General features: G+C 46.6%; 9 protein-coding genes across 9 annotated transcripts; 8 read left to right on the forward strand and 1 right to left on the reverse strand.

Moving 5' to 3' along the window:
- Positions 1–944: 944 nt before the first annotated feature.
- V1513DRAFT_444792 (uncharacterized protein) lies at positions 945–3,654 on the forward strand. The gene is made up of 3 exons (XM_066898012.1): positions 945–1,089; positions 1,207–1,277; positions 1,329–3,654. The coding sequence occupies exons 1-3, from the start codon at positions 1,085–1,087 to the stop codon at positions 3,368–3,370; spliced, it is 2,118 nt and encodes a 705-aa protein (XP_066753436.1). The 5' UTR covers positions 945–1,084; the 3' UTR covers positions 3,371–3,654.
- Positions 3,655–4,120: 466 nt separating this feature from the next.
- Positions 4,121–7,632, forward strand: V1513DRAFT_464409 (WD40-repeat-containing domain protein). The gene is made up of 4 exons (XM_066899997.1): positions 4,121–4,371; positions 4,429–4,775; positions 4,833–6,673; positions 6,729–7,632. Exons 1-4 carry the CDS (start codon positions 4,256–4,258, stop codon positions 7,374–7,376), a joined length of 2,952 nt encoding a protein of 983 aa, XP_066753437.1. The 5' UTR covers positions 4,121–4,255; the 3' UTR covers positions 7,377–7,632.
- Positions 7,633–8,086: 454 nt separating this feature from the next.
- V1513DRAFT_458559 (uncharacterized protein) lies at positions 8,087–9,212 on the forward strand (the record flags this gene model as incomplete). Its single annotated transcript, XM_066899705.1, has 4 exons — positions 8,087–8,283; positions 8,491–8,696; positions 8,781–8,970; positions 9,023–9,212. The coding sequence occupies 4 exons, from the start codon at positions 8,087–8,089 to the stop codon at positions 9,210–9,212; spliced, it is 783 nt and encodes a 260-aa protein (XP_066753438.1).
- A 1,223-nt stretch (positions 9,213–10,435) lies between these two features.
- V1513DRAFT_431576 (kinase-like domain-containing protein) lies at positions 10,436–11,520 on the forward strand (the record flags this gene model as incomplete). Its single annotated transcript, XM_066896383.1, has 3 exons — positions 10,436–10,455; positions 10,508–10,516; positions 10,572–11,520. The coding sequence occupies 3 exons, from the start codon at positions 10,436–10,438 to the stop codon at positions 11,518–11,520; spliced, it is 978 nt and encodes a 325-aa protein (XP_066753439.1).
- A 393-nt stretch (positions 11,521–11,913) lies between these two features.
- V1513DRAFT_444804 (uncharacterized protein) lies at positions 11,914–14,734 on the forward strand. Its single transcript, XM_066898013.1, has 4 exons — positions 11,914–12,365; positions 12,416–13,169; positions 13,226–13,901; positions 13,955–14,734. Exons 1-4 carry the CDS (start codon positions 12,009–12,011, stop codon positions 14,580–14,582), a joined length of 2,415 nt encoding a protein of 804 aa, XP_066753440.1. The 5' UTR covers positions 11,914–12,008; the 3' UTR covers positions 14,583–14,734.
- On the reverse strand, positions 14,667–15,568 carry V1513DRAFT_444809 (uncharacterized protein). The gene has a single exon (XM_066898014.1). It carries the CDS (start codon positions 15,458–15,460, stop codon positions 14,759–14,761), a length of 702 nt encoding a protein of 233 aa, XP_066753441.1. The 5' UTR covers positions 15,461–15,568; the 3' UTR covers positions 14,667–14,758.
- An 89-nt stretch (positions 15,569–15,657) lies between these two features.
- V1513DRAFT_65435 (uncharacterized protein) lies at positions 15,658–17,550 on the forward strand. The gene is made up of 4 exons (XM_066900576.1): positions 15,658–16,017; positions 16,068–16,163; positions 16,215–16,650; positions 16,701–17,550. The coding sequence occupies exons 1-4, from the start codon at positions 15,760–15,762 to the stop codon at positions 17,180–17,182; spliced, it is 1,272 nt and encodes a 423-aa protein (XP_066753442.1). The 5' UTR covers positions 15,658–15,759; the 3' UTR covers positions 17,183–17,550.
- A 456-nt stretch (positions 17,551–18,006) lies between these two features.
- On the forward strand, positions 18,007–20,749 carry V1513DRAFT_65523 (uncharacterized protein). Its single transcript, XM_066900577.1, has 3 exons — positions 18,007–18,963; positions 19,033–19,201; positions 19,254–20,749. Exons 1-3 carry the CDS (start codon positions 18,397–18,399, stop codon positions 20,420–20,422), a joined length of 1,905 nt encoding a protein of 634 aa, XP_066753443.1. The 5' UTR covers positions 18,007–18,396; the 3' UTR covers positions 20,423–20,749.
- A 647-nt stretch (positions 20,750–21,396) lies between these two features.
- Positions 21,397–22,624, forward strand: V1513DRAFT_444814 (uncharacterized protein). The gene is made up of 2 exons (XM_066898015.1): positions 21,397–21,664; positions 21,714–22,624. Exons 1-2 carry the CDS (start codon positions 21,592–21,594, stop codon positions 22,523–22,525), a joined length of 885 nt encoding a protein of 294 aa, XP_066753444.1. The 5' UTR covers positions 21,397–21,591; the 3' UTR covers positions 22,526–22,624.
- Positions 22,625–23,778: the final 1,154 nt, after the last annotated feature.

Consider the following 23,778-nt stretch of genomic DNA (forward strand, 5'->3'; position numbering starts at 1 on the left):
CCGGACGCGACGATTAAATAAATAAATAAATGAAATTACAGGCTTGCTGATAATTTAGGTTTTTTGGCGGCAGAAAGGGTTCCTAACCCTTCAGCTGGTTCGTCGGGTACGCCGCAATGGCTATTTTTGATATTATGAAAAGTTTGGTGGCCATTTTTGATATTTGCCCTTTTTATTTACGTACGCAAGGTTTCCTACCGGGAATCTTCTCTATTCCAATTATAAGTCTTTACCCGCTTATTTCCAGGACCTCATCAGTGTGTAGGCTGATGGGAACAGACACATTTGATGTTGGTTACAACATAACTCATTAACAATTTAAGTTAACGTTATAAATAAAATCCAACCACATAAACTATTTAAAGCAGAGAAAATGCATATAAGCTGGGGGTTTACCCCTGACTAGTAACTTATTCTGAATTTTGACTGTATATTTTACTGGCTACCCTTAACAGACGAGGCAGTTTGCAGTTCAACTATCTGGACAGTTCAATGCAATACAAGTAGTATTAATAGAAGCCGAAATACTGCATCATTGGCATGCAGAAAGTACTATTTATCCCTAGCATCATGCAGAGCTCAGGATGCTGCCATCCCACAGGGGCAGTCGCCGAGTTTCATATTAGGGAGCAGGATTTGTATTCCAGCAACAGTGGTTAAAAGTTATGGGCTTGGTGACAGACACATAGATAGATAAGCTATAAATAGCCTCGGAGACTGCAGCAGAAGTGCAACGATGTTTACGCCTTACCATCTCGGGTATTGCGGGTCAGCCACATTTAGAAACTACCGAGGCGAAGCCTATAAGCCACCAGCCAACCTGCCGACCCGTCGATTCGCTGACCCGCTGACCCGCTTAGGACGTTCAGCGGCTCTTCTCGGGTGAGGCGTCCTTTTTGACAACCTTGTTCAGCCCTCTTGCCAAAATTTAAGTCATATATAAGTCTGCCCCTATCCCGTGCCATATGGCTTCTGGCCCCTTTCTAATTTTTCTTCAGTCTCTGTATCATCCTTTCAGTCAGTTTTGATTCCTGTTTATTATTGTTGATCTAATATACCTGTGTGTACATCTCTGGACTCTACAATGTGGTACGACTTTTCTGTGTTTTACTGGCATGGTTGGTCAATTGGCGTACGTCGTCGGATCATACGCTCTGGACCCTCCATAACAGTGTTCGACTAATTTCCAACTAACGCGATTAATAGTGGAATCTTTGGCTACGTTAACTATCTGGTTGAGAAGAACCGAGGTGATATCGTGAATACTGTACTTGATGGTACGCTTGTTAAGTCGCGAATTTGTTTTAGACAACTTGCTAACAGAATAGGCTTGCAACGACTCGAGTACCGAGGTTACGACTCGGCAGGTCTCGCTGTCGACGGCGACAAGCCCAATGAGGTTCTTTTATTCAAGGAGGTCGGCAAGGTCTCCGCCCTTCGCAAGCTCTACGAGTCTTCCCAGATGGATGGTTGTAGGACTTTCCTTTCACACGTCGCTATAGCTCACACTCGATGGGCTACCCACGGTCAACCTTCTCCATTGAATGCTCACCCACATCGCTCTGACCGTAACAACGAGTTCGTGGTCGTCCATAATGGTATCATCACCAATTACAGAGAGCTTAAGGCTCTCCTTGAGGCCAAGGGCTTCGTGTTCGAGACCGAGACCGACACCGAGTGCATCGCAAAATTGGCCAAATATGTTTACGACCTCAACAAGCACCGTGAACTCGATTTCACAGAACTAGCCAAGCTCGTGTTGATGGAACTGCAAGGTGCCTACGGTCTTCTCCTGAAGTCCGTCCACTACCCTAACGAGATTATCGCCACTCGCAAGGGCTCGCCTTTGTTGATCGGTGTCAAGACTGAGAAGAAGCTCAAGGTCGACTTCGTCGATGTTGAATTCCCTGATTTCCCCGAAGTCATTATCGATGGTCCTGCTGATTCATCTCCCTCTCTTGCTGTTCCTCAAGTCAATGGGCTGTCGGGCAGTTCTCTTCTCGTCCCCCTGGCTGGTTCCGACCTCCGCCGATCCCAATCGCGAGCTTTTATCTCTGACGATGGTGTCCCCATGCAAGCCGAGTTCTTCCTTGCGTCTGATCCTTCGGCTGTCGTTGAACACACAAAGAAGGTTTTATATCTTGAGGACGACGACATAGCGCATATCTACGATGGTGAGCTCCATATCCACCGAGTCCGCCGTGAGGAGGGTCTGCCCACCATCCGATCGATCCAGACACTTGAGATGGAGCTAAACGAGATCATGAAAGGCAACTTCGACCATTTCATGCAGAAAGAGATTTTCGAGCAGCCAGAGTCAATCGTCAACACTATGCGTGGTCGTATCGATTTCGAGAAAAAGACTGTTACCCTGGGTGGTTTGTCCGCATATTTGAACACAATAAGACGGTGTCGACGAATAATTATGGTTGCCTGTGGCACCTCATATCATTCCTGCATGGCGACCCGAGCAATTTTCGAAGAGCTAACCGAGATCCCGATTGCTGTTGAGCTGGCGTCTGACTTTTTGGATCGTCGATCACCTGTATTCCGTGATGATACTTGTGTTTTCGTCTCTCAGTCCGGTGAAACCGCTGATACCATGCTCGCGCTGCAGTACTGTATTGAACGTGGTGCATTGACTGTCGGTATCGTCAACAGTGTCGGTTCCAGCATCTCCCGACAGACTAACTGCGGAGTCCATATCAACGCTGGTCCCGAAATCGGTGTCGCATCCACCAAGGCTTACACATCTCAGTACGTTGCTTTGGTCATGATGGCTCTCTCGCTGTCGGATGACCGCATATCTAAGCGCACCCGCCGTCATGCCATCATTGACGGTTTAGCCAAGATCTCTCAGCAGATTGAGGAGGTTCTTGCTTTGAACGACCGGATCAAGGAAATGGCTGAGACCGACCTTGTCAACCAGAAGTCGCTTCTGCTGCTCGGCCGAGGTTACCAGCACGCAACTGCATTGGAGGGTGCTCTGAAAATCAAAGAGATTTCTTATATGCACTCCGAGGGTGTATTGGCCGGTGAACTTAAGCATGGTGTCCTGGCGCTAGTGGACGAGGACCTCCCTATCATCGTTCTCGCTACCCATGACTCGCTCTTCCCTAAGGTCATGAGTGCCGTTGAACAAGTCATTGCGCGATCCGGCAACCCGATTTTGCTTTGCAACAAGGGTGAGAGTGCTCTCTCAAAGCTCCGCAAAACATACCGCACACTAGAAATTCCTGCCACAGTCGATTGTCTCCAGGGCTTGTTGAACGTTGTTCCCCTTCAGCTTATGAGCTATTGGCTCGCAGTCAAGAAGGGCTTCGATGTTGACTTTCCAAGAAACTTGGCCAAGGCTGTGACTGTCGAGTAATCGGTATTTTCGTTGTTTTGCATTCCTTCAGTTTATAAAAGGTTGGGTACTATAAAAGGGATGGATATACGGGCATAAGGGTCGTTATATTTTTGGTATATATATATTTTTTCATTGACTCGTGCGGCCTGCATTGTTTGGTCGCACACTTGGTTTTTTCGTAATGACTTTGCTTTGAAGTCGGGGATTTTTGGTGGTGGCAGCGATCCTGACTCGTTGTAATATATTTTATTATTCGAACGTACTAATTAAAATTAATTATATTTCATTCGCGCCTTTCTAAATGCATTGGTCCACCTTTCTTGTCCAGTTGACGAACTTGGATCAGTAATGCCGTAAACTAATATAACACCTTGCATCTACATAGGGCAGCTTTAATATTTCACTAAAAAGAGGCGACGCCTCATATTTGTTTGTATGTGGACTGGTGAATACCATTGCATATCCTCGAAACTGGTGCACTATCCCAGTTGGACGTGAATGATGATGCTTGTCAAATCGCTTTAGTAAAAAAACAGATCTGCAAAGAAATACAATCTCAGCCGAAATTGACTTTTGAGCTGTAATTTCATGTTATGTCTAATATAATAATTTCTTTCTCTATTGAAGAGTTAGTCGACTGAGAATATAGATGCGTTGCGATGAGTTGGAGATATGCTGTAGTGTCATCATGTTAATATGTCATTTGGGTGACGTCACGGCATAGCTGCTCTTGGATCTGTTTAGGCGTACAACGGCTGCGCTGTGCATCCGAAACCGGTTCTAACTCTCACGGATCCCACTTGCACGCGGTACACTTAGTTTGAATGTACCGATGATCATTAAATGACCTAGCAACCAACTCACTGTGCAGAGTAACTTAATTGAAATATTGGACAAGCTAGTATGTCTTTTGGGCGGCAGCTCTTGGACCGTGAGCTTGATCGCGGCACCGCGATCAAGCGAATATACTCGTCCAAAAAATGGGTAGACGATCTTGAGCTCACGCATCAACTTTATGGGTATGTATAATTCCACATAATTTATGGCTTGTTCGAGTTAGTGCTGACGGTATTTAGTCACACGGGTTGTGTCAACTCTCTCTGCTGGTCGTCAGATGGACAATTCCTCGCCTCTGGAAGCGACGATACACATATCAATATATACAACACTGACGCCCCTTCTTACCCGCTTAAGCTACGGTTTCCGACTGGTCATTCGAATAACATCTTTTCTATCAAGTTTATGCCGCAGACGAATAATAGCGTTGTTGTTTCTGCTGCTGGAGATAGTGAGGTCAGAGTATTTGATATTAATGAAGGGGCTGCCAAACGGCGAGATATTTTTCGGTGCTATGCGGACCGCGTTAAGAGAATTGTTCCTGACGGCAATAATCCTCATACATTTTTGACATGTAGTGAAGATGGTGCGTATTTTGTAGGATTCACTGGAACGACCGTGACTGTAAACTAACAAATTGCAGGAGATGTCCGGCACATTGATCTACGACAACCGAGCCGATATTACACGGCAGACTCTGCCCCACCGCCCTTGATTTCATACCATGATTATCGGATCTCGCTGAACGCATTAACCATGGCGCCGTCGCAGCCTCAATATTTAGTAATTGGCGGATCACATTGGGCCCTATTCCTCCACGACCGAAGATTCTTGGCGCGGGATATCAAAGCGACGTGGGGCATGCCGACGGATCCAGACAAGAGCACACAGTGTGTCAGACGGTTCGCACCTAGGAGTAAGCGTGGTCATCATGTCACGAGTGCGAGGTTCTCCACCGCACACCCGAGTGAGCTGTTGGGAAGCTGGTCCGCGGAGGGGATCTACTTGTTTAATATTCATTCTGGTGGTCCGTTACTTGAAGACGTGAGCGGTATAATAGTTTCAACTAACTCTAAGCCAAAACATAATCCCCGAGCTAGCAGTGCGGATAGCGGAGGAAGTAGCGTCAGCTATGATCATGGGGACGCAATGTCTACTAGTCCAGGCTCCCCAACAGGAAGGAAGCGGCGTCGTAATTCATATAGTGCGATTTCTGAGGATAGATTGGTCGACGGAACACCAGGTTCTACTTCGAGCATGCACATACCGCCGAGTAGCCCGAATTTGCAACACCTAAAAAGGACGTTTAAGCAGCTCCGAGTCAATTTTTTCAAGCACCAGGACTTCCCATCATCAGCGCGAGAAACAGACGCATTATTGCAACAATTCGCCAACTATCACCTTCCGTTAAACTTGGCTCAATTTGAAGTTTACAAACTTGTGGTCGCCATAGCGACATTTCTTCGTCGGCGGGAGGCCAGTATAACCAATCGCTATCAGACGCGAGAGCGCCGTCGAATACATGGCCGCCGTAGTGTCGCTGCCGTGAACCCAGACGAGGAAGTTGACGCGTCTGACTCTGAGGAAGAATGGCCGGAACCAAAAGTTGCAGCTGGATGGTCTCCACGATATGACGTGATGCGATGTCTTTTTCAACATGGTTTTAATCTGCCATCTCGGAAACGCACCATCTCGCCGCCACATCGCGATATTTTCAATAGAGAGCAGTATGACAATCAAGATCCTTTAGTACACCCAGATAGATCTGAAAATACCGTTCTGTATCAGTCGGAATATCTCATGATTCAGGTGTTGCATGCTGATGTTGAGTGTCCCACTATTCCAATGCGCGAGTGGTGGACTGTGATTATCGTCCTACTCAAGATTGAAACAACGAAAATCACGGATGACCTGCTGAATGAAGCATTTGGACCGCACTGGAGCGATAAAACGGAGGAAATTGATGTTAATATGTCATGTTACGATCCTTTGGCTGCGGCACAAGGTCCTCGTTATCACGACGCTGAGGAGGATGCATTGGCCGCTGCCGAGAAGCAAGTTCAGGATTCTGATTCTATTTCTGACTCCGCAGGAGGTCTTTCCGAAGTTGCAGTGGGCGTGGATGACGAATTTGACGAGGACTATGAACTCCCTGAAGAATCGGACGAAGCAGAGTTCACAAACAGCTACGACAATTATGGTGACGAATCCAATAGTCAACGGGGAGCTTCATCTGGAGATATAGATGTAGATGAGGAAGATGGGCATGAAATGGACGGGGAAGATATGGAGGATGATCATTACGAATACCAAGGCTATGAGGACGATGGCGAGGATGAACTTGGCGAGCTCGATATTGACGATGAAGACGGCACTCCTTGGCTGCGCTATACTATCAACGGCCAAGGGCCATCGGGTGCTGAAGGTGACGTTCCATTTGTCGCTCCTTTAAATGTTTTCCGAGGACATTGCAATGTTCAAACTGTACGTAAACGTCCGTTGTAGATGTTGTAGGTGGTTCAGCTAACTTGTGGATCAGGTTAAGGATGTGAACTTTTTCGGCGCGGATGACGAGTACGTCATGTCTGGCTCCGATAGTGGTCATCTGTTTATATGGGATAAGTCAACTGGACGGATTGTACAAATACTGGACGCCGATACAGAAATCGTTAACGTCATGCAACCACATCCGTACATCCCTCAGATTGCCGTGTCAGGAATCGACCGTACCATCAAGATATTCAGTCCTTACAGTCTAGATTATAATCCCAAGCCACATATCCGACGGGGCCATACGGGGCAGAGAGCTTCAGTTAGGCTATTGGATCGAGTAGAGGCGTTTGAGACGTACGTCGAGACGCATCCAAAGCCTGCGGACTCTCGCAGAGCTCACGCAACGCATTCATCTAATGAAGAGGAGAGTGACGAAGATTTAGACCGTGCCCAGAAGATGGAAGAGGAACTTGTTGCTCCACGAAAGTTCCTTGGTCCTTCGCGGATTAAGTTGGGTGATGAATACAGTATTGTCGCCACCAATGAGCAGAACTCGCGGCAGGGAATGGTGGATACAGGATTTACTAGGCACATTCTTGCTGACCTTGCAGTGCGGATTAGGCAGGGCGGTGGTGATGGTGACGTGGTAACCTTGTGGAATGACAATGAAGAAGGTGAATGCGTCGTTGCATAGGTATAGATATGGGGTAAGAATTAATGCGGGAAATAATTATTTGGGAGTGTTTGGAGGGGAAATTAATGAAATCATGCGATGGCTTCGGAGTTAGCTGTTTATTCGTAGTATATATGCTTGGGATTTTGATGTTGGTAGTACAGGAGTTAGCTAGTGCAAGTCAAAATAATCTGCTTATTAATTATTTCCGGAATATTTGGGAAATGCTAAAACTTGGTGATCAGTGAAGCGGAAAAAGATTGTTTTTTTTAATTAAATTCCTTATTGATACATGCTCATGAGCCCGAACCCAGTAGGTGCTCAGCGTATACTGTGGGTGTGATTTAGCGATCTTCAAGGGGGGAAGAACAGCAGAACAGTGACTGAGCCACTCTACTTTAACTCCCTCCGGCGGCACTAACCCAATTAGGTAATACACGTGAAAGCTAACTGTTTCTGGCCAATAACGACGTAATATATTAGAGCATAGCATGTTGTGCGATTGTGCCTCTGGCTTTGAGATGGAAGAGGCATAAATATCATGCTGTTGGTTAGTTCCACTTGTCGGAAACCGATCTGTGCATAGACAAAACACTTCCTGATTGAGCTCACGCATGCAAAACAGCCTATGGTACATTGCTTCACTCCGACCTTCGACACCGTCCTACGTCCTAGTCCTGCCCTTCCTACTATTCCTCAGCTATCTGTCCTCTTCTTTCTACTTCGCCACCATGCCGACTCTCCCGTCCATCTACGTCTTTAACAACGCCGACGCCATGGCGCCTGCGTTGGCCGAGTATATCTTGCAGGCCCAGGCTGCTGCTCTCCAGCGTCACGATGCATTCAAGATCGGCGTCTCCGGCGGCTCGCTCGTCGCCAACTTGCGCAAGGCTCTCTTGCCTGTCGAGGGCGTCGAATGGGGTAAATGGTATGTTTTCTGAGCATGCACTAGGAGTTCATCCTCGGTAATCGCGGTTCAATCAGGCCTGAATGGGTACGGGCATGTCTGCGCCGCGATATCCCGGCTATGAAATTGAGCCAATGTCAATTGCGCCAGGCAATGCATCGCGACATCAGCCAGTTGATGGCTTACGAAATATTTTGTGATCGGGTGTGATATTAATTTGTATTTTAGGCAAATATTCTTTGCAGACGAGCGACTTGTACCTCTCGACGACCCAGAAAGCAATTACGGACTATTGAAGAAAGATCTACTTGAATACCTTCCCGAAGGGACACCCCTACCAACTGTTTTCCACGTTGATACAGCCCTGCTTGACGATGCCCTCGAGGCAGCTGATGCGTACGAGAAGGTGTTAATTAAGAGTTTTGCTGCAAAAGGTCCGCATTTAACCGCAATTTCGTTCACATTCCATTTGATGCGATTTGTGGAGATTTGTATACTGACATGAATCATTTCTCTAGACTCTGTCAGACTGCCGTCATTTGATCTCCTACTTCTGGGATGCGGTCCGGATGGTCATACTTGCTCGTTGTTCCCTGGACATGAATTATTACGAGAGAATGTGGCTTGGGTTGCTGCGATTGAGGACTCGCCAAAGCCTCCTCCAAGGCGAATCACGCTCACACTTCCCGTTGTTACGCACTCTCTAAGGTAGGTTAGATCTATAAGACCTATCTGCGCGGCATTTAACAAGTCGATTTAGAATTGCTTTCGTCGCTACCGGTGGATCCAAGGCGGAGATATTGAAAACTATTTTTGAAGATCCTGATGCTGGTTTACCATGCAGCCTTGTCAACGAAGGCGCCCGCGGCAAAGTCACCTGGTTCGTGGATTCCCCAGCTGTGCAGGGTGTCGCTATCCAGAAGAAAGAATGGAAGAGCCCGTCATTATAAGCAAAGTTCTCGGGTCAGATGAAAGAAGAAATTATTGAAAAGCCGAAGATGCGTTTTGTATGTTTCGTTGATTTATAACAAATTTTCGCGCGATACGAAATTTCGAAGAAGAGTGAATTCATATTATGGGCTATCAACAAGAGGTTACGACTATTATTACTACTACTACTATTATTATTATTAGTATTATTATTATTATATATATGGTGTGATGTAAGTATTTGGTAGGGTATATTTGTGTTTGATTAGTTAGGAGAGCTCTGAACTGGGTAATGCAGTGCTGGATTAGTATATGATATACATTGAAAAGTGGAGCAGTTTGATTTGGATATGGCATGGAAATAGGCTTTTATCATCAAGGGTGGAACATCGCCATTCGGTTGAACATTTCGTTGCAATCCTAAATGACTATGTTACAAATTTGTTTTCTTTTATTTGTTCGCCTATACATTTATGACATTCAATTTTGTTGTTCTTTGTCTGGGTCTGGTTTTGATATGATTTAATAGCCACCTGTCGATCATTGACGAATGTATCAATCACAAAATTTCATGAAGACCTCGTATACGACAAAATTTCGACTGTAATATGTCGCATATAATATCAGTACGAACGTAGATTCATGGTGTTAATCAAATGGTTTATGCCTGCTTCTAAGTTATGCGCGTTTGGCGTGTACCTACTTTTGACATTCGCTCCAAAAGCGCTTCAAAAGGGGCGCCCCGCACAGTGACATCGTTGAACGGAGGGCAATCGATTCTGAACGACCCAGCAATCGCAATCAACAAGCACTATCTTACTTGCTGCGAGGGGAAGCTCTAGCAAGACAACTAGTCTCTTCGACACTACTTCGACCACACTTATACTATTGCGAGGACCGACACCGGCATTGCCCCTGTCGACTGTGTTTCCAGACTGGCATCCGAACCACCATACCGTCCTTCCTTACCCTCCTCATCATCCGCCACTGGCCCCACTTCACAGCAGCTACAGCAGCGTCAAATAGAATACCTTAGTGCTACTTCTCCTACTGGTCCGCAGCCACAGAGGCAACTTCCGTCGCAGGTCTCTACATTCCTTCACAGTGATTCCGAGGTACGTGTCCTCCGACCGTGCTTAGATCATGAAAGTTCCGTGCCGGAAAGATATTAACATCACCGCTATAGAGCGCAAGCTACCCATCATCTTCCACTCGATTTCCGACCTCTTCTAGCGCTGCCCGAATGTCTGGCAGTTCGTCACAGTATGTGAATAAGCTTTTGATTTCGGTGTTGTGCATGCTAATAATAATTTAGGTATCAACAGTGTGTAGCCTATATCGTCCAACAACAACCGAGATGAACGCTAACGTATCTATAGGCTTGAGAAGCTGGGAGAAGGCACTTATGCGACAGTGTACAAAGGCCGTAACCGTACCACCGGCGAACTTGTCGCGCTGAAAGAGATCAATCTCGACAGCGAAGAAGGCACTCCTTCTACCGCAATCCGCGAGATCTCGCTTATGAAGGAACTCAAGCATGAGAATGTTGTGTCGCTTTACGACGTCATTCACACAGAGAACAAGTTAAATCTCGTGTTTGAGTATATGGATAAAGATCTCAAAAAGTACATGGACAGCCGAGGAGACCATGGGGCGCTGGACTACTCCACTATTAAGTCTTTCATGCATCAGCTGCTGCAGGGCATTGCCTTCTGTCACGATAACCGGGTATTACATCGTGATCTAAAACCACAGAATTTGCTGATCAACAACAAAGGTCAGCTGAAATTGGCTGACTTTGGTCTAGCTAGAGCTTTCGGTATTCCGGTAAACACTTTCTCCAACGAAGTTGTCACACTGTGGTACCGTGCGCCAGATGTCCTACTCGGATCGCGAACGTATTCGACGTCGATTGATATGTGGTCTGCGGGATGCATTATGGCTGAGATGTACACTGGGCGCCCTCTTTTTCCCGGAACTACGAACGAGGACCAGCTACAAAAAATTTTCAGACTAATGGGTACACCAAACGAGCGAAGCTGGCCGAATATTTCGCAGCTTCCAAATTATAGATCGAATTTCCCTGTGTATGCTACCCAAGACCTGCACACCATTCTCCCTCAGATCGATCCATTAGGGCTCGACTTGCTGTGCTCGATGCTACAGTTACGGCCAGAGAACAGATTATCAGCTCGGGACGCATTGAAGCATCCTTGGTTTACCGAATATAACACCCCTCGACGGCCGCCACAGGGATTAGATATGCCAATTCATCCATCAGCCGGACTTATGGGTCCCCCGCAATTGCCATCAACTTATGGCATGTAATTCTTTCATGTGGAAATTAATAAAAAAGATTTGGAAATGGTGATTATAGGTTCGTTCTTCTTGTGTTCAATTGCGTTTGTATTGTATATTAAGTGAATTTTGTATGACAGAGTTAGAGCATGTCGGTATCCGTGTATCATCGTGAATGCAATTTATCGATTTTAGCCTAGGTCTACCGGTATTCCAATCAAATATAACGCATGAATCCACGGTTTAATTCGCAGACCATGCGCTGTCTTCACTCCGTAGTGCTACTGGTTCTTTAACCGGTATGAAACAATAGACCGCGGAAAATAGTAACTGGGGAGAACCCAAACTCCTGGAACCTGTGTCAGTACAAGACCCCCCCTTCAATTGAGCAGAAGTTCGTGGTCATTACAGCAAAATACAGCCCGGCTCCAAATTCATTCCATTATCACCGCTCGCCACCCTATTATTTCAATTACGTATATATGAATAGTAGGCTGCGCCTCATCTGAATAAGGATTATGAACTCAGACGTCTACTCACTGGTCCCAACACATCGCACGGCACAATTCGCTGTTCGCGACGACTGTAGCGAGAACGAGCAGTTTTCATTCAACAGTCCGAAGAATGACGTTGCTAACCAAGTAAATTTGCTAGATCGGTACCCGAATGAGTCGCTTATTGAACGAAGGATGAGTCGTTCGGATGGACGATTTTTAATGCCTGCGCAGCCTGCGAGATTGAATGTTATGTTTCCCCTGAGGCGTCCTGAACGAGATTTGGATGACGGGCAGGGCACGTTGGAGTATCAGGTTTTTAGAAAGGAATACAGAGATAGATCCGGTGCATCACCGGAGACGTTGGCCGCTATTTCTGAGGTATGTACTTGTTTGATCTGCCGGGGTACTGCAGGTAACAATAGTTGCAGTACTTGAATTCGCCGGACACCAGTTCCTATAAGGACATGAAAGTCAAAGCCTTCGGTACTTATAAATCTTCTGATTCGAACAAAGAGAATGTCGACCCAGACCTCGACTTTGGCATGCCAGTCCGCGATCCAGATCGCAGCCGTTACGGTCTAGTAAATGACTCTCCGGCATCCGACAAGGTTGAATGTTCCATGGCAAGTAATATAATCGATGAGAATTTCGAGATTCTACCGCCGCCATTTGAAATGAGCGAGTCTATATCAGAGATTAATTTTAACGATCCACCATCATTTCGAAAAATGCTGAGTACATCGACTGTAAAGGATCTTCTACAGATCAGACCAGGCCCGATTCGTATTGCCAACACGGCCGGCAACATGTACGACTATAGTCAAGGTGGATCGCAGACTTCTAGTGTAGAGTTTGCTACACAGCCTCACATGTATGCGAATTGCAATTCTGAGGAGCATCAACAACTCATCGCGAACTTGGGCTATCAACGAGCAGCAAGTTTTTCAACTGGTGTGTCCGGAACGGTGTCTGGTAAATATGACACATTCTTGGCTGGCGAGTACGTGAAGAGACCAGTTTTAAGAAATCGCAAATTCAGCCTGAAGTTGAATATTGATTCCAACAAAGGGTATTTGGGTGGAACGTCCTTGGAGGGTGAGATCTGTATCAAGCTCAAGCGATTAAAGGAAAATGAAACAGTCCACATCTCGAGAGTCGAGATCGCTACCGTGTGCGTTGAAGGTGTGTATACTCCTCTTTCAATATGTTGTTACCGCTCTTTTGACTCTATATTATAGAAGTAGGATCGTCGAAACGTATTATCGATTCCCGCAAGCTATTCATGAGATCTGATGTCGACATTTGCAACGCTGGCCTGAACGTGATTCCATTCAGCGCAAAACTGCCAAAGAATTTCGGACCGGGTTATTTCGCCGGCCCACGTGCAAAGATTAGGTACTTAGTGTTCTTATGCGCAAGTGCCGATCAAAATGACACCTATCGGCTCCTCCGCACATCAGAAGAAATCAAGTTTTATAATGCAACCAATGTAGAGCATCCGACTTCGCTTCGTGTCTCTCGCGTGGCTACTAAGACTGGCAATGTGCGGTTTGTGGGGTCCGGGTCGGTCAGTATAAAGGTTGAATCTGCGCGAGATTATTATGAGGCTGGGAAGTACTGTTATTTGCGAACCAATGTTTTTAATCATTCGTCGAGTGTAGTGAGTAAGTTAAAGATGAGTGTTGTTAGGTGTATCGAATATTTAGATGCGGCACGTCGGACGCGAAAAACGCAGGAGCGGGTTATTACAAGTTCTATTTTCAAGGCAACTAGAGACGGGTGGCCAAAAGTCGAGCCCATGACGCAGGCGGCGTATACTTCGGCGGTGAGAATACCTGAGTTTGCTGTGTCTATCATTAGCAGCGGCTTTCGTGTGGATTATCACGTTGACGTGTCTGTTGGTGGATCATTACGGTGAGTTTGGCGTAGACTCTAAGGCAAGGTTTGTCTATTTACTGACTATGTAGGCAATACGTGATTGCAAGATTCCCGTTAACTCTGGTTTATAAGCCCGATAGATTTGGCCCGTTAATAGCCAGTACTGATAGTTTGCGGCGTCACGATCCAGGGCTGTTTAGCACTCGCGAGCCGCTGAACACTTTTAGGAAGGTCGGCCCCAACCTGCCATTTGAACGGTACAGAGACACGTTAAGTCGCAATGCGGATAGATTTTACTGCGGCAAGACCATTGAAGACGTGCCGATGCAGAAGAATAATTTTGGGTCAAAGGAGCCGGTTAGTGAATCTCGTGAGCGACTCCAGACGCAGAATGTTGTTTTGCGACGGGACGTCAAGGGGAACAACGGAGTGGACGGATTTTATAGTATGCGGTCGATGCAAGATAGGGAGCTGCTTGCGCGTGCGGCTAACGAACGTTTGAGGCAGTTGTTAACGTCGATTGTTGATCATGCGAGAACAGAACTGCAGCGAGCTAGCGAGGACACTGAGAAATTGCATGACTGGGACTATATGGAATGCAATATGCCTGCTGTCGATGACAATCCAATACTTGCTGTTCCAACTGTTGCTGTGACTAAGGCGAAGGATGATGTTCCTATTCGCGTTGCTGTTGATAATTCCAAATGTTTTGTTTGACGCTGAATTCGAGTTCTGTTTGGTGCTGATTATTGACCATACTTACTTATCTGAAGCATGGAAATGTCAGTATAAGTCGTTTACTGTTATGATGTTGCGCGTATGGATTGATCGTCATATACATTAATAAACAATTCCGGTAGGCATGACCCGAAGTAAATCTCAAGAGTACACATTTACACCGCCAGCTTGCGAGCAGCAAGTGTCGTCGATCCCCCTCCAAGTTCCCAATATAACAATTTCTCTTTCCGCCACCGATCCCATCTATACCCATCGGTGTCGTTCTTGTATGTCGTCAATCCTCGACGAACAACTCGGTGGCAGGGAACAAGTAACGCGATGCGATTGGACGCGCAAGCGTTTCCTATTGCACGAGTATGTCCAATGTCACCGAACAATTTCATAGAGAGATCTTGGTATGAACGACGTTCTGTGCCCGGACAGTCCGAAATTAGATATAGCCATACTTTTCGTTGAAATTCTGTACCGTGGGATAAATCCACGCCTCCAACGCTCTCCACAAATTCGACGTCCGACATAGACTCTGCTGCATTCAGTGCGAATGCATTCGTGTCCTCACCATTTTCAATCGAGGAACCGCTGCGTGGGTTGACGTACCGCTGAATTATCCGAGCGAGAATGTCATGTAAATCAGACGTCTTCGGGGCCGCCGTGAATGTCCACTGTCGTCCAGTTCGGTGACCAAAGGTATTCCGCATCTCAAGCTTCAGCTTAGGGATATTTGAGCCCATTGCGAGGTACTTTATCGGCTTCTTCGACGGAGACCGTGACAACTCACGCGCAATGAGTAGGTAATCAAGCGGAGTGCTTTCGGAAACTGCGTATTCGACAGTGAAAACGATATTACTTTTGGGCATCTTGGACTCTTGCCAGCGAAAAAAGCGAGTTAACAAAATTATGAATGACTCGACGTGCCAATCGATCTGTTAAATATTCAGACAACAAACATAATGGGAGGAAAGGTTGTGACTAATGGAAATTTCCTCGAATTGCGGAAATGAATGTGTATGACGCGATGCCACATCACGTGATTGCGTGTGAATGTCGTACTGTTTGCCCAACGGGAGGGCAACAAATGTCACATCGCAGACCTTGGGACAGCAAGTAGAAGTAGAGCAAACTTGCTCACATTATTGATTTGGCTTTTTGATGAAAGATGGTGTTTAATGGAATAAGAATTCCGTCTAGATTTTCTGGGATACGGCGGAGCCCGGGTGACGACTTTGCAGCTGACAATAGCTTGATTAACGATCTGGTGGATTACAGCGGTGAAGGTTTTATCGACGCTTTTAAGATACACCCCGACAAGGTATATCAGTTTACAGATGATAAGGATGACGACAACGGGCGGGTGGAAGATAAAACGAGGAGAGCGGGGAGGACATATCGACGGAATCAAAGCGACCAGATTAGCGTAGGCGATAGTTGTTATTGATATACTGAGACAATACTGATTATGATTAGAATTACAAGGTGCAAAATTTGAGACAAAGGTCAGATTTCTGCGATACACTCGAGGTCATGCGGATACGCGACAATAAGGTGTATGTCATTAAGACTGTACGTGTTCACAGAGTATGTCATTTGTACGTGACAGCTAACATTTTATAGATTAGTAAGAAGCGACTAGCGGTGGCACAAGCCAACGCGCGCATGAGGTTGTCAGTTGAATTTTTTGCGGCCGCGTTGCAGTCTTTGTTGAGCATTCCAAGAAATGAAATGCCTCGGGTCGTTCTTCCTCGTAGGATATTTGAAGATCCTGAGGCCGTTTATTTTGTATTCGATTATTATGCTGCTGTACAGAGTGATGCTATATCCAGCGCCGAGATGAAGCAGCTTTATTTGGAAGCGGAGAGGTTTATTGGTGGGATAGGATATCGGGTGCGGAATTCGAAGACGATGGAGTTGGCGAAGCAGGCTGGACGATTTTGTCTTGTTGTGGAGCTTGGAGCCGTCAAGAAGGTCGAAGATAAGGCACTGATAGATGCGAATGTGAATATTCTAAAGCGAAATTCACCAACGGTAACTAACAATCAGAAAACTCAAGGTATAATGTGCGTGCATGGGCCACTCGTGGTAGTTACTAATTACAAATAGGCTTAGCTCGACCCACGATTCGTCTTGACGATCCCGTTCTTCAGAGGTACTGGATGGACATAAGCAATATTCCGTACACGTCGTCTAGCACATCGCAGTGCAAGATGGACGCATGTGACGGCAGAATCGACCTGTATTTCTACAGCGACAACCAGCACTTTGCAGTAATTTCAACTGTAGACAATGGCATCCGAGTGGAGATCAGGACCGACAATAAGATAGCCGAGACCTATGCCCTTGCTGAACTTCCACTGCAGCATTTGGTACGCTACCGGTACGCGCGACGCTTGGTGGCCTGTATCCGGCGGCATAGTGTATGCGTCGAGGTCAAGTCTGGCACGCGACGCTCACGTCTTTACGCAGACGGCCGGTTCGAGGACATCGAAGCCGTTGACGGCATAACCCGGCCCGGAATCACCCGTGCCAACAATGAGACTCAGCTCAGGGCCCAATGCGAGCGGCTGCTGCGTGATGCGCGATGACGTCGGCGGCTGTGCAGTCTTTAACTGCCGCACGTGTGCACAACCGGCTAGTAGCGGACACTTGAAGAGTCATATGTCTTACCAATATGCAAATATGCCACAAGTTGCGCACTAGGATGCATATTAAAGTTTTGTTGATTGGGATTGGCCTCCCCCACCCCACCACCCTTGTTGCCTATCGGGCAATGCTCCGTCGGGCTGGCATTGATGGCAAGATTGCCAAATTACTATAATGGAGCTTTGAATATAACAGCTCAGGCAGATGCAAATTCAATGGACAGCTTGTAGAGGAAGTGGTATGTACCAGCAGCCCAGATGCAGCCATGCAGGAACGCGAATTAGTTCGGCCTAGCGCAGGGGAGGAGGAGGCAAGACAAAATGGCACCGCATTGAAGTTACGGAGCTTAAAGTACCGTTAGATATATTTAGAATGCAAACTCCAAATAGTCAGTTATGGAACAGTATATTTAGTGACAGTTGATGGGCAGATGACAGATTCTAGATTCATATAGAGGTGCTTGCTTCGCTATGGTTGATAAATAATATGTGTGATGGTTATTTTTGTCACTGCAGTTCACCATCGTTTGTCCATTCTAACTGTAAATGCCTTCGGTAATATAATTATCACTACTATATCAGTACAGTTTGCAGCGATAATACTGCTTTTGTCGCCCATTTAATAGCAGAAAATAGTACTGTGGCTGCACTCTGAGCTGGCGGCGGTTTGAACAGTTCGTCACGAGTTGCATAGGGACCGCATCAGTGGCTGGCAGCCGCACCCCCCTTGAATTGGCTGATGCCGCCATACCTGAAAATGACCAAAGCCCGATAATAAAATAATATACCTCGGCACGTACGCGTAATTACTAAATATTCTATACGTGGTGATTCGTGCAGATCAGGATTTGCAGAGCGACGGCCACGCGATATTGATTCACGGCTTGGATGGTGGGAGGTGGGTTGTGCTAATGTAAGGCGAAGTTTGCGTTGTTGCTGCAACAGGCGTGAACTGCGTGTAATAGTCCGCAACGCCAACAATAACTCTCCTTCCTTGTCTGCTCTCTCCACGATAACTATTCCACACAATCCAATAAAACAGTCATATTCGATCCACTCGCATTTCACCTATTACTGTTCTGTTCTCTATTATATTTACTCACCATCATAATCAATCAACATACGCATACATACTCGGTCTGTCTGCGGTCGACTAAATGGACACAATGTCTAGATCTAGCCCAGCGACCCCCTCTCCTACTAAGTCGGGCCCGCACTCCTCATCGCCAGAGCTGCGGCAGAAAAACAACACTCCTACCCCAACATTGACAATCGTGTCCTCAAATTCACTCAACCTCCGTTTCTCCTCACCCTCAGCTTCGGCAAACAGGTCAGACGCGAATGATGTGACTGCGAATCCTTCAGCATTCGTAGTCGCATCATCGTCATCCCCGCCGCCTCTAATATCATCCTCCGAATCTCAAACCACATCGATCTCATCTAGCCAGACATCGTCCACGACCTCAAATCAGCCGCCCGCCTTTATTGATCCCGATCTACAATCAACTTTAAATTCGTCGCATAACGGTCTATCGGGCGGACAACGAACTCACGATTCTCACACAAAGCGTCAACAGCACCAACAGCAGATTGCAGTCACCCAACAACTGTACCAGCGACCGCAGTTCGCAAATCTGGCAGCAATGCAGGGTCTTCCTGTGCCACTGTCGCAACATGTCTTGCCGCAGAACGAGTCAGGTCAATTTGTGATCTCGGTTTCTAACGTAGGTTTCGATTCGATAGCTTCTCTGTGTTATAACTGTAGTTCTGGTTTTCTGACGTGTACTTGTTAGCTTCCTTATATTGTCCGCTGGCAGGAACTCAAGGATCTCGTCAAGGAGATTATTCCGAACCACCTCATCGTCAGATCAGAGGTCTTTACAGTCGACAACAACAACAAGAGATCACATGGCGTTGGTACCATAACAGTGCGAGGTCGTGAGACTGCACTTAAGACTGTTCGTAAGTAGCGATGTGACTGCCCCATTTTCCGACCTACGGCTAAACAACACAGAATTCTTGGACGGCTACGAATGGCACACGCGGACGCTCTCTGCGGCATTGATGTCGCCCTCTATAGTCGTCCCATATCCGTCTGCAGCGCAACCACTGGCACCTGCATTTGCCCCGATGGTGTTCCAGCCACCAGTCATACCTCCTTTAGCACAAGGCCAATCGCCAAATATGCAGCACGCGCAGCCAACGCAGCAACCCCGATCCCGAATGCATTCCACTCCTCCTCTGGCTAGCACGGCTACTGCGCAGATTCCGTCCCAGATGTCCTATGCTATTCCACCATCCCCTGCCATGCCTGTGCCGGTTTTAGGTCAATATCCTGCGGAATTCTATAACTCACATACAGCATCATCATCATCTCCATCTCTTGCTTCATTCTCTGAATTACCACATTATTATCATCACCGCGTCCATCAGACAGTCGACAAGCGGAAAGTATTCATCGGTAATATTCCGTTCAACTCTGAATGGCGTGATCTGAAAGAATTTGTGCAAACAGCCGGTAAAGTTGTCCGGGTAGATATTATTAATAACACCGAAGGCCAATCACGTGGATTCGCGATCGCCATCTTCGAAACTGAGGATGACGCACAGCATGCAATTGACGTGTTCAACGGAGTTGAGTTTGAGGGTCGCATATTAACTGTGCGACTTGATCGGTACCCTGAAACGCGGGCCACTAACTCTACTGCTCATCCGTCTTCTACGTCGTCTGCACAAGCGTCCGCTTCGTCTTCGGGATTATCATCGCCGGGCATGAAGAATAATAGCTATGGCGGCAGCGGATACGGCAGCATGAAACACAACAAGAAAGACTACGGCAATCAACAAGCACATTACCACTACAACGCCGCGTATGACAACGGTATCCCAGTGACTACATACTGGGGCGCACCGGCATTGAGCATGTCGCCTGCGTTCCAGAATATGCAGGCGCAATTTCAAGGTGTTCCTATCATGGCTCCTGCTGGTGTAAGCCAGCTGCCATATAGATATGGCTCTGCACAGCAATTGCAGGCCCAGATGGCTCAGATGCAGTTGCAGGGGCAATATCAGATGATGCAATCGCCCATGATGCCGTCACCATTGATGCCGCCGGTTCCGCCGCCAGCGCCTCCACAGCAGCCTATTTCGCATCCGGCGCAAGCGTCTCAACATCAACAATAGGCAATTAATCGAATTTGTCATGTTTGGCTCACCATACTGGCTATGACGGGTCTTGCGTGCACAGCACAGAGAGACACATTCGCAGCAGACTTTGTTAGATAGATTTGGTTAAGGCAAAATGGGTTATAGAATCGGAGTTATCGTTTACGTCATTTCGTCTATTTCATTCGCACAGTGCCTCGCAGTTGACCGGACTCCTAGCGACGCTACGAGGGCATATCCGTCATGTGTTATCTGTTTGCATGGATCGAGTTACCATATTGTATTATTAAGGAGACAGAAAGATCGGTGGTTAAAAAAGTTATGTCTTATTAATCCGTTTCCTGTATTTTTCTTGTTTTGCAGGCGTCATTAATTTATTCGCTCACATAAACAGAGGGCGATGCAAAAATTTAGGGGGAGTGGATGCGCATTTGTCTATGTCTTTGATTCTACTAAATAATGTTTGCTACGGATTTTACGCTACATATTCTTGTATTTGTTGCAATATCTACTCTTTCTGCTTATATTCTTGCTTACTAATTTCAAACATATGAAGATATTTATGAAAATATCGTCGGAGTATATGCAAGAGATTGCGCTTCTAGCACTCGGTGTTATTGGCCGTCAGTGTAGGAATGCCTCGACGGGCTGCTCATTTCTGCAAATAGACGTTAAGTAGTATATGCTTGCTGAAGTGAGTTACGGGCCCAAATGATATCTGGAGGCACATTGGGATTATTTTGTATTATTCTGTGATAAGCAGACAATGCCGGAGATAAAGAATTACACAGCACAAAGTCTGGCCCGAGCGGCACACGCGTCGGTGGACACGGAATCACGGGTACTGGTCGACCGCAGATCCTAAGATCACAGTTGGCACGATATCAAGTCAAAACAAACCAATTTGCAAATTCTAATTCCTGAAATACTCATAAATCCGCGATAGCCGGTTGACCCTAAAACTGAGTGCGGAGATTGTGGGGGTATCCGGGGGGCCCGTGACCCATTGTGGAAGTTTGTCAACTTCGATAAGACATCATCGCGGGCCCCCCACTTTTAGCCTGACTCTTATTATTCCTGTGCATATTCATCACTGTTGCTGAGATAGAACCGTCTAACGCAATTGTATCCACGGCGTTGTGATTTATGATATTCTGAATTCTCAAGCAATATCGACCATTTACAGCATGACCGATTTCGGAATCAACAACCTCTTCAGTGTCGAAGGCCTCGTCTGCGTCGTAACCGGCGGTGGTACCGGTACGTCTATCCACTCACTATTATTCAATTCAGGGTAACACAGTAGTAGGTATTGGCCTGATGATGTCTACAGCCCTCGAAAACAACGGCGCGATAGTATACATCATCGGCCGGCGTTTGAGCGTGCTCGAGAATGCTGTCAAGTTGTATTCCAAGTATGGCAACATGTTCGCTATTCAAGGTGACGTTACGTCCAAGGAGGATCTTCTACGCGCGACTGGCATCATCAAGGAAAAATCCGGACACGTCGATTTACTTGTGGTAAACTCGGGCGTGATGTCGCAGCCAATGAATGATTTCACGCCAGAGATAAAGAATGATGTGAAGGCGTTGTCAGAGTTTTGGATGAATAAGTCGCAGGAGGATTGGGGACGTACGTTCAACGTCAATGTCACATCCGTGTTCTTCACGACGGTCGCGTTTTTAGAATTGTTGGATTTAGGGAATAAAAGGCGGGAGAAGGGCAAGCCGACCTCACAGGTAGTCATCACGGGGTCGATAGGTGGGTTCATGCGCATCACACCGTTCGCGTTTACGTATAATGTTTCTAAAGCGGCTACTATACACCTCGGCAAAATGCTCGCGACTTTTTTTGTCGACTATGATATTCGCGTAAATATCCTTGCGCCGGGAATGTATCCCTCCCAGATGACAGGCGGCCCAGGTAACGTGATCGATGCCAATAACAAGATCCATCTCGATGCATTTCCGCCGGAGGTCATCCCATTACGGAGAGCAGGGAATGAGGAGGAGATGGGCGGTGCGATCTTGTATCTTGCATCAGCCGCGGGCGGGTATTCAACCGGATCCGTCCTGGTTACTGATGGTGGCCGATTGTCAAAGTTCCCGTCGGTGTATTAGCTTTTACAGAGATGGGCTATTATTGAATGCTGTTTGCTTTGTACTGGTTAAATTATATTTGGATATGACGATCAATAGGAACAAGTAATTTTAATTACATCCCTCTGATTAAGTCATTAACTGACAACCAGGTGGAACTCGAGGCAACATGACCCGAGATCTCGCTTTGCAGCATTGATTCTAACTGATCAAAGCATAGACAAATATAATCCAGGTACGTATAGCCAAATAAATTCGTCCGGCAGCACCAACTATGCTATACCCACTTAATTATTCTACCCACAAGAATCCGTACGATCACTGGGTTTTCGCCAATAATCAACGACCCACAAATTGCTCAAGTAACAATGTGACGACTCACTATTTATATTGCGACAAAATCACAAAACCGATCTCTAAACCCACAAAAAGTAAATGTATACGATATAAAATGTCCAAACTAACGCATGAATATCAAGTATAAATAATTGCCCACGAGCCTGGTTGACCCTACTTATATCGACTCACATTCGCCCTTTTACTCAAAAATGCTAATATATACGATTTAAAATATGCACTACATGCAAAATACTGCAAAAAACACCATGCAATTTAATATGACAAGAACTAGTCATGATTAGACTTTACCTTCCACCCGCCGTCGGCGACTCGAGCTAGCAGAACTAGATCCTCCGGCATCGCTGCCCTCGGTATTTAGATCCATATCTCGAATCTTAACTTCAACTTGTTCGAGCCCGGCAAGACTTGGATATCGTTTATTAAAAGTAGCCTGCCAGTCGGCGTCCCCGACTGTATTCGGAGATTGTGCCGACTGCGCACTGATCAATGGTGATATTAAAGGCTTTTGCACGCGCTTCGGTGATGCAGATTGTAGCTGAGCAGGCTTGGGTGGTGGCGATGGCTTGATGTCTATCGTGACGGTGCCCATGTCGGATTTATGAGATGCATGGGCAGGACGAAGGTGCTTTGGTAATTGAGACTTGGACGATTCACTGGACTTGAGTTGGGAGACATGCGAGGCGTGCGGGTTGTGCGGGAAGTGATTGTACGACTTGTGATGCGTGTTTTGTCGCGCGTGCGCCAAGAATTTTGCCTCGTCAAACTCCTGGCCGGTGATTTCGCGACCGCCGAGTCCGGTATCGGATCCAACAGGGTCGCTAATTGGCTCAATAATGACGTACGTGTCTCCAACTTTGCGATCCGGGACGCCACCAATAGTAATTGCCCGATTAGATCCGCCAACGGCAAGATCA

Source organism: Lipomyces chichibuensis (assembly GCF_038497645.1).
Source record: "Lipomyces chichibuensis strain CBS 12929 unplaced genomic scaffold V1513scaffold_16, whole genome shotgun sequence".
In the NCBI taxonomy this organism is placed as follows: Eukaryota; Fungi; Ascomycota; class Lipomycetes; order Lipomycetales; family Lipomycetaceae; genus Lipomyces; species Lipomyces chichibuensis.

Bases quoted from the DNA above. Each gene is read 5' to 3' on its own strand.
- V1513DRAFT_444792 (XM_066898012.1), top strand. The intron at 1,278-1,328 runs GTACGCTTGTTA...CTAACAGAATAG, and splicing joins CGTGAATACTGTACTTGATG to GCTTGCAACGACTCGAGTAC.
- V1513DRAFT_464409 (XM_066899997.1), top strand. From the start codon at position 4,256: ATGTCTTTTGGGCGGCAGCTCTTGGACCGTGAGCTTGATCGCGGCACC. The intron at 4,776-4,832 runs GTGCGTATTTTG...AACAAATTGCAG, and splicing joins TTTGACATGTAGTGAAGATG to GAGATGTCCGGCACATTGAT. The intron at 6,674-6,728 runs GTACGTAAACGT...CTTGTGGATCAG, and splicing joins GACATTGCAATGTTCAAACT to GTTAAGGATGTGAACTTTTT.
- V1513DRAFT_444804 (XM_066898013.1), top strand. From the start codon at position 12,009: ATGAACTCAGACGTCTACTCACTGGTCCCAACACATCGCACGGCACAA. The intron at 13,170-13,225 runs GTGTGTATACTC...TCTATATTATAG, and splicing joins CGCTACCGTGTGCGTTGAAG to AAGTAGGATCGTCGAAACGT. The intron at 13,902-13,954 runs GTGAGTTTGGCG...CTGACTATGTAG, and splicing joins TCTGTTGGTGGATCATTACG to GCAATACGTGATTGCAAGAT.
- V1513DRAFT_444809 (XM_066898014.1), bottom strand. From the start codon at position 15,460: ATGCCCAAAAGTAATATCGTTTTCACTGTCGAATACGCAGTTTCCGAA.
- V1513DRAFT_65435 (XM_066900576.1), top strand. From the start codon at position 15,760: ATGGTGTTTAATGGAATAAGAATTCCGTCTAGATTTTCTGGGATACGG. The intron at 16,018-16,067 runs GTAGGCGATAGT...GATTATGATTAG, and splicing joins ATCAAAGCGACCAGATTAGC to AATTACAAGGTGCAAAATTT. The intron at 16,164-16,214 runs GTACGTGTTCAC...AACATTTTATAG, and splicing joins AGGTGTATGTCATTAAGACT to ATTAGTAAGAAGCGACTAGC.
- V1513DRAFT_65523 (XM_066900577.1), top strand. From the start codon at position 18,397: ATGGACACAATGTCTAGATCTAGCCCAGCGACCCCCTCTCCTACTAAG. The intron at 18,964-19,032 runs GTAGGTTTCGAT...TGTACTTGTTAG, and splicing joins TTGTGATCTCGGTTTCTAAC to CTTCCTTATATTGTCCGCTG. The intron at 19,202-19,253 runs GTAAGTAGCGAT...TAAACAACACAG, and splicing joins GACTGCACTTAAGACTGTTC to AATTCTTGGACGGCTACGAA.
- V1513DRAFT_444814 (XM_066898015.1), top strand. From the start codon at position 21,592: ATGACCGATTTCGGAATCAACAACCTCTTCAGTGTCGAAGGCCTCGTC. The intron at 21,665-21,713 runs GTACGTCTATCC...ACACAGTAGTAG, and splicing joins CGTAACCGGCGGTGGTACCG to GTATTGGCCTGATGATGTCT.